The sequence below is a fragment of the Micrasema longulum genome, unplaced genomic scaffold (assembly GCF_059751315.1).
Source record: "Micrasema longulum isolate JH-2025_06_02 unplaced genomic scaffold, ASM5975131v1 h1tg000031l, whole genome shotgun sequence".
In the NCBI taxonomy this organism is placed as follows: Eukaryota; Metazoa; Arthropoda; class Insecta; order Trichoptera; family Brachycentridae; genus Micrasema; species Micrasema longulum.
In genome coordinates, this window is record NW_028277238.1 from 1,746,555 (window position 1) to 1,755,135 (window position 8,581).

The 8,581-nt window shown below is 31.0% G+C and overlaps 1 protein-coding gene across 1 annotated transcript in view; it reads left to right on the forward strand.

The window, feature by feature from the left end:
- Fili (Fish-lips) overlaps positions 1 to 3,412 on the forward strand; it is a 190,649-nt gene extending 187,237 nt beyond the window's left edge. Inside the window, exon 3 of the mRNA XM_088224685.1 lies at positions 1,327 to 3,412. Within this exon, the coding sequence (XP_088080811.1) occupies positions 1,353 to 3,083 (1,731 nt within the window). The 5' untranslated portion in view covers positions 1,327 to 1,352 and the 3' untranslated portion in view covers positions 3,084 to 3,412. The remainder of the gene's footprint in view (positions 1 to 1,326) is intronic.
- Positions 3,413 to 8,581: the final 5,169 nt, after the last annotated feature.

Sequence of the window (8,581 nt, forward strand, 5' to 3'; positions counted from 1 at the left end):
GTAAACCAGGTTCAGATAAAGTTAGGTTCGAACCTCTGATCCGTGAGTCCGCAACACTAACCACGGGGCCACAACCCGATTCAAACTTATATTTAAATAGTATATTGCCTTATTTTATAAGCAACTTCTCTAATCTAACTTGTGTTCTAATGTTCAGCGCATTTGACTACCATTCAAGACGTCTCGAGTTAGATTCTCGACATGGTTGATACGTAATATTGATTAAAAATAATTTGTAAAACAATGATGCGTTATAAGTGAATAAGAAAATATGACTTTTTTTTTCATTTTTAAAGTAAAAAGGGTCTTTTAATACAGTCCAGTGGAAAAATTAAATTTCGCTACTTATTAGTAGCAGTATATTTTCTTTTAAATTTGTAATTTTTGATTCCCGCAAAAACGGTCATTGTATTTGAGACGCCCCCGACATATCGCGATTCATGTTAATTTTCAACTTTGTTCCAAATCATTCAAATTTTTTTAGAACATCGTCACGAATCTTGACGTCACAACTATCAATGCCAAACATGTAGCGTTTTTCTAGTGACATATTTTTCATATTTTATTTTTTCAAGTTATTTATGAAAATATTTCTCCACAATATTCATATTGATTCTGAAAATACAAATAATTACCCTAAATCCGTTTCATATATTTTTATCGGTATTCGTAGTACGTGATATTTCCCTTTATTAGGATGAATCTGAGTCCATTTAATTTTCTTGTTTTGTTAATTATGTCCGTTTCTATGTAATGTTAAATATAATTTGTGAAAAAATATTTTTTAGACGTTTTGAATTTATAAACACAGGATAAACGTTAAATAAAATAAAAATACCCTTTTCACGTTTTTGCGATGTTCCATTATAACCTGTTTATAATCATCGTTAATGAGATTTTTTAGCACTAAACATTATTTATTTTGTTACGATCATCAATGAGTTAATTCATAACTAAACATACTTTATTTTGCTATAATTGTCGTTCCTGAGATATTTTATAACTGAAAATTGTGTATTTTGTTTGTATTTGTTTATGTAAAAGGTGTTTGTATGTTGATCGGTAACATCAACATATATACATTATCTGGATACTTACGATACATATTCTAGAAAGCTCATTACACAAAAGTGTAAAAACGTAGATGTTTTCATACTGAATCTAGAATTTTTACTAAAATCAAGTTCATTGACTGTTCATGTCTACCTTACGGTTTTAAAATACGTATTTTATCTAGGAAAATGAATAAATTTGTAATTTTTCCATTTATTCTTCATTTATTGATTAGACAAGGTTATTAACATTTTCTGTTTTTCTTTGTTCTAGAGTCGTGTCTGTGTTCGTGAGATGGTATGGGTGGAGCGGGGTGCTGGTGGCTGGGGGCGTGGCTAGTGGCGCTGGTGTGGGGACGCGCGGGGGCGCTGGGGCTGTGCCCGTCCCGCTGCACGTGCGACGACGGGCTGCGCGCAGCGTCTTGCGTGGCCGCCGGCCTGGACGTCGTGCCCATCCAACTCAACCCCGAGGCCAAGCTCATCAACCTCACGGCCAACCGCATCCACAGCGTGCACTACACCTTCGCCTTCTACACAGACGTTGTCACCCTCGACATCTCCCACAACGCCATTACGGACCTCGGCTCCAGAAACTTCGAGTTCAACCTCAACTTGGTTCACCTGGATATCAGTGATAACAGTGTACAACATTTGGACAAATACACGTTTACGGGACTTAAAGCCTTGAGGTCTTTAAACTTGAACCAAAATAAAATCACCGAGGTCAGTGTTTACGCTTTCAAAAACCTCGAATTGCTAGAAGAACTATACCTTTCGAACAATAAAATTATAAGTTTTGACGATGGAGTGTTTCGCCCTTTGGTAAACCTGAGGGTTCTTCAATTAGAGAATAATCAACTTCTCGATATTCCGACTGAAAACTTAGCGTACACGGTGAATTTGGAGTTGTTGTCATTATCTGGTAATTTAATAGAAAATATTTCTGAATCTTCGGCGCCAGCTCTCAGACGCGCCAAGAGACTAGAATTAGCCGGCAATATCATATCGGTCATCCACCCCGCCGCCCTGGACGGGCTCGTGGCCCTGCAGTTCCTCGACCTTGACAACAACAACTTGACTGCAATACCGACCGCCGCTCTATCCAAGTTATCTAACTTGACGCATCTCTCTCTGAACGGAAATTTCTTCGAAACGATTCCGCCCGTGTCTTTTCAGAGTCTTTTCCATTTGCGTCACCTTCACTTGAGCGGACTAGCGAGACTGTTTAGAGTAGACGCGAGAGCTTTCGTAGATAACATCAATCTGGAGAGGATATGGATGAATGATAACATTCTCGTTACAGTTATTCCGACGAAGACTTTCCACGGAAATCCGAGACTTACGCAAATTTCCATTAAAAACAACAATATATTTACATTACACGCGTCTCATTTCCCATTAGATCAGTTGACATCGCTCCAACTGTCTGGTAACCCATTGCATTGCAATTGTTCCGTATTGTGGTTATGGAAATTAGGACAAGATCAGCTAAAACAAACGTACCCAGTATCTAACGCGTCAGAATCTACGAGTCTGATAGTAGATTTTCCAGATATTTATTGCGATACTCCCGAACATCTCCACAAATCGTTACTTCTAGACGTTCCGGAGTCTGCGATCCGATGCTCGATCGGCTGGATTACAATACTCACGATCGTTTTGACATTGAGTATTTTAATCAGTGTTGTTGGGAGCATACTATATTACTTGGGAGCTCTCAAGCGATGTTCAAAGAGAAAATCAAAACACGGCTTAGGCGGAACGGATTTGACCAGCGATTTGCCCAAACTAGGAAATGGCCTAATGTACAGTACTAACCACCAAAGGCCTTCTGATGACAAGATGGAGATAAACCGTTACTTGATGATAGCGCCTCCTATTCCAGATAACTACCACAGTACGCCACCGTGGCACGCCAAGAATAAGACGCCGATGAGTGGAGACTCTCTGGAGAACATGTATCAGCAGTTTGGGTACGAGTCTATCCCGCACCATAAAACTATGGACAGACCGCATATAGTTTACGTGTAAATATTCTATAAAAATGTAGCCAACATCAAATGTGTATACAATATTATAAAAAATGTAAAGTTTTGTATGAATGCGCGATATTGTATTCGCTGTAATCTTCAGTCCCTTTTTGTATATTATCTCTATATATAAATCAACTTTGAAGTATTTTTATATTTTGTGTAAAGTATTAGGCGTACATTTTTTTCGGGTACCTACATTAAATATTTTAAAGTAGATTAAGAATGAATAAAAATTGTCGCCATGTCATAAATGTTACATTTGAAGGCGTAAAAATATTATTATGTATAAAGAATAAAAAAGTTGTGTCGTCTTTAGAATAAAAAAAACAGAATATAAGGTCTTCCTAGAAATAATTAGATTGACTCGGCCCACCGCTGCCTAAGGGATTAAAGAAATAATTTGTGTATTATTTTCTATCTAAAAAAATATGACAGTGTAGAAAACCTTTAAAAAAATATTGTAAACTGTGGTGAAAATATAAATGGTGGTTCGAATATACCATTATACTAAAGAATGATACTGCATAAATTAAGAATTCTTTGTAAAGCAATAAAGTTATGATTTCAAATTATTTTACACTGGCAAAGATAGTCTAATGAAGTATAACAACGTCCAAATCTTTCAAAATAGTTATTAAACTATAAAACCGATCTCAATGTAACGAAATGGTTAATTCGTTATAATCCACGAACTGGCATTTTACACTTGTAAGAATATAAAGGAATTTTGATAAAATAAGTTAAACTTACAAATTATTTTCTATCGATATTTATATATTATATTTAAAACAGATATCCTAATTTTCCTCGTTTTATTTTATATCTAAATACTGTACTCTTAATTATTTACTTTATTGGATAAAATTTTGAAAAATCAATTTGACTGACGCAAAAATGAATCAATTTTATTTTACTAATGGAATATTCCGTTTTTCATGAATTGTTATTTAAATTAACCCAACTTTAAATTGTGACAGTGCAGTTAACATGCTTATATATAAGTTAATATCAAGTATCACAGATTTTTCAAATATTTTTTCTAGCCATTTTTTTTTCTTTTTTGTAATACACAAAAAACCCTTAAAACATTTGTATATTAAAAGTTCTCCAAATGTTACAAGCATAATAAATACAAACATTGTATTTTGCTACATTCATGCAATATTAATTATAACATAAAATAAGCTTAGATCATTTATTATATTGACTTTCATTAGATATAATAACCACATACAAAATAATGTTACAAATAATGTATTGTTATTAAATACTTATTAATGTAATAAACTGAAAATAAAATGCATTAAAACGTTTATCGGAATGTTTAATTATATTATTATAACAATTCTGTTTCATTGATTAACAAACACTTCTTGTTCATTTAAATATTTTTTTATTAAAAACAGCCTGTATGTCAATAAATTTTATTGTGTTTTTTATATTGTTTTAAAGCAAGTTTATTTTATTCATCATATTTGTGGTAATCAAGAAAAAAAAATAAACATGATTTCATTTTAGTTTTGACGTCCATATAATGAGTCAACTGAAAAGAAAACCCCTTTACAAAGCACCAAAAAGACATTTAACCTATGTCCTTCTTTTTTTTATTGCTCCACTCAAATTGAGTAAAGATAAATTATCTTTACTTTTAATTAATGGTTTTTCAATTATTCGATGGATTCATAAAAAAATGAGGACTCAAAAACGATCATTTTGATTTGTTCATAAATCTATGATAAATATTATAAAATATACAAAAATAAAACATTCTCATATTCTTCGTTTTTCAAACTTTAGTGAAAAGTAAGTCGTTGCAAAATTTACAATAAAACGCTTTACATAAAACGTGGTACTTTTGACCACAGAACTTTCTTAGTTAACATTATATTGAATTGGGGAAACGGTAAACGTGTCGTTTTTGTTAAGCAAAAATATTTTTTACCTTGATAAAACTGACGCAGTAAGAAAATGTCCAGAAATAAAATATAAATTATGACTTTCAAACAAAATTTAAAAAATTATGGTTATCCATATGATTTTTTAGTATTCATGTTTAAAATTGGAAACATTATCTTAATTTATAAAAAAAATACCAATTCATCTCCGGTACTCATCAACGCAATTATATGAATTTTTCGGTATTTTTAGTTAAACGAAGTTTACTACATTACGAACGCCAAATTTAAAAAAAAATGTCTTAAAGAATTCGTAACAAGGTTTTAAATTATTTTCTTTGAAAATCATTCATATTTTTAAAATCAACTGGCCATCTTTGATACAAAACATCTTAATTTAAGTTTATATTCTAAGCTCTTCACCAAATATTATTTACGTTGAACGAAAAAAAAACTACATACTTAGATGTACGTACTTATTTTGTAAAATTTAATTAACTAGTTGGTTTGCATTTATGTTAAATTTAAAATATTTATATAATTTTTGTAAATGAACAATTTTTTGCATTATATACATAATTAAGTTATGAATTTTCTTCTGATAGTTTATAAAAGTTGATTATACGCGAAGAGACGTACAAAATTATGTTTGGAATTTTTGTTAGAAAATTGCATAAATATTATGTATGAAAACATGAAAGCGAGGCAGAAAATAATATAATACATTTTATGCATTGAATATTAATTGTGAATTTACACACCAATAAATAAATACCAATTATTAATTACATGCATCTTATTTAATACCCAATAATCGTAGTCATAATGAGAAAGTTCAGTGGCTTATTTTGGAAATTATTTACTTGACAATAAACTATGAAACTAAGCAAAAAAAGGTATTTAAAATTTAAAAAATATTTTATGTAAAAATAAAAATATTTTCAAAAATATATTATCACCGCTACGTATATTTAAAGTTTTCTATTTTTTTTATTACTCCGCGCGTAACTTCACATATTTCCTCAGTGATAAGTGAATTGACTTCCCGAAAACCGAAAATATATCACTTAACTATCCTTGGTTGATTTAGGAGAACTTATGATGTCGTTCAAAGTAGTTCATTTTTATTATTTTTTTCATATATTTTAGAGAAAACTGCGCCATACAATTAAATGCTCTTATTTTTACCGTGTGTAGAAAAACATATTTTATTTTATATTTTTCGTAGCCCTGAACTTCCTCATTGTAGGATTTTTTTTCAAAGTGGATATTCCAAAATATGGAATATTGAGTTTTACATCATCACATCGGGGACGCAAAACATATTGATATGTGACTAATTTTTAGCGATTGTGTAGTTTGAATATGTATCAGTTAATTTCAAAAATAAACTTCGAGTATTTCAAAAATGGAAAAAAAAATTAAAACCTATTGTGTATTTGGTGGAATGGCCTTATATTTTTGGGTAATAAAAAAACTCGTCATGTTTTCTTAAAAGGAAACGCAGTCTGCCTTTTCTTCATGATTTTTTTACTCACTATTTACCATGGGCGTGTCCCAATTACTTTGTTTAAAAAAAAAAAAAAATTAAATTATAAATTTCATAAAAGATACATGTGTTATAAAAATTCTAAACAGATCTACTTTATACATCTAGTAAACGGTATCACTGTAACTCTCCAAAAAAAGAGACTAATTATTGTGCTTGGAAAGTGACTTAAACTGTTGTAGTTGTTTATTTATAAGAGTTTATATAATTTTTAATATACGAGTACATGAGAAAAAAAATAAAATGTTGGATTTCATATTTTATTTGCCACCATTTGTAAAGGGTAATGTAAATTTAAAAAAAAATAAATCTATCTAATACACAAATGCAGGTGCACACTTTATAATTGTTATCAAAGACGTCAAACAGTTCATTATAACACTACAGAATGGCTCAATAATTAGTTACCTGAAATTTTTCTACTAGCCCTTATAGATCAAAGCCATGAACATTACAATGCATAGTTTAGGGCCGCGAAAACAACCAATTATAATATTTATTTGATACAAAAATTGCAAAATAATAAATAAATAAACATAAGTTATTATTTACTAAAGCATAGATTCATTTGTTTTTTGGCAGATATTTAAACAATAATTACGTTAAAAAAGGCAATATACCCGCCTTTGTATCACACACTAGAAGACAACGGCGGCCTCCGTGGTGTAGTGGTCAAGGCGCTTGACTCACACACGGAAGGTTCCGGGTTCGATTTCTAGTGAGAACAAAAAAAAGCAATGTGATTTTTCTCAAGCCTGGGTGTTCTGTGATGTAGTTCACCACTGTAATTGGGCCTCCTGGCCTGTTGTGGTGCAAAAAAATAAAAAATATAAATATAAAACTATCGCTACGTTGGTCAACATTTGATAGAAGTGAAATTCGTATACAGTGAAATACAGAATTTTAATATATCTTTATTGTGCTAGACAATCATAACTCCTTTTTGTAGCTACCCTTTGCTCACTGACATGTTTATGTGTAAATAGTTTATGCATAAAACGTATTTGAAAATACAAACCTACATATAATATATTAAAATATATATTTGCGTCAGATACGCACATTTTAATCAAGATTTAAATATCACTATCTGGACTTTTGAATTTCTTCTTTCTCCTTCTTTGTTTCTTCCCATTTCCCTCTTCATGGTATTGTGTAGATTTTTAGTCAATTTTCGTTTCTAAAAAAAAAGTGTTAGCATGTTAATATACCTGGGATGTGTTTATATACCTGCTATTTGTTTTCTCAAACTGAACAATTTGGGTAGGTAGGAAGAAATTGCATCAGTCAATATGCCCGCGCTTATATGTATATCCAATATATATATATATTTATTTTATTCTTTTAATGTTGCTTGTATATTCATTTAGTTGTATTTCATTGAAAAGCCAACAGTTATTTATACATTTATTAGACACAATTATATTTTAAATACATACCGTAAAGTTCAATTAGAGGCTTCCACATAATAATATTGTTATTGTAAATGTTGTCACATAAAAATTATACATAACCTAAAATAACTGATCATAAACAACTTATAATATTGCCCATATGTTTCGCCTCGCGGATAACGCTAGTGGCGGCCTCCGTAGTGTAGCGGTCAAGATGCTTGACTCACACACGGAAGTTTCGGGTTCGATTCCCGGTGAGAACACAAAAAAATTCAACACAATCCTTGCAACAGTTTAATTTGAATATCATAAATTTTACCTAGATAAGCTTGAAGTTCAAGTGACCACTTTGCACATTCTGCCTATGTTTCAACATCCACATTTTTTAAATTCTTCTATTTGTTGAAACTTGCAGGTGAGGTTTATAAAACGGAAATATATTACCTACATGCTACGCAACTCCTGAATTTTTAAAATATTTTTTATACTCCCATAATTTATCTAAATCCCCAAAAAATTTTATAAATCCAAATTATTGTCAGTCATTAAGCGGTTTAAATAATCCCTTTGCACAATTTTACATTTCAATTGAATCAGCAAAGGTAAGAGGTTTATGAACTTCTGAACGGGTTAGTTTACAATCCCAACATTTTGGAGC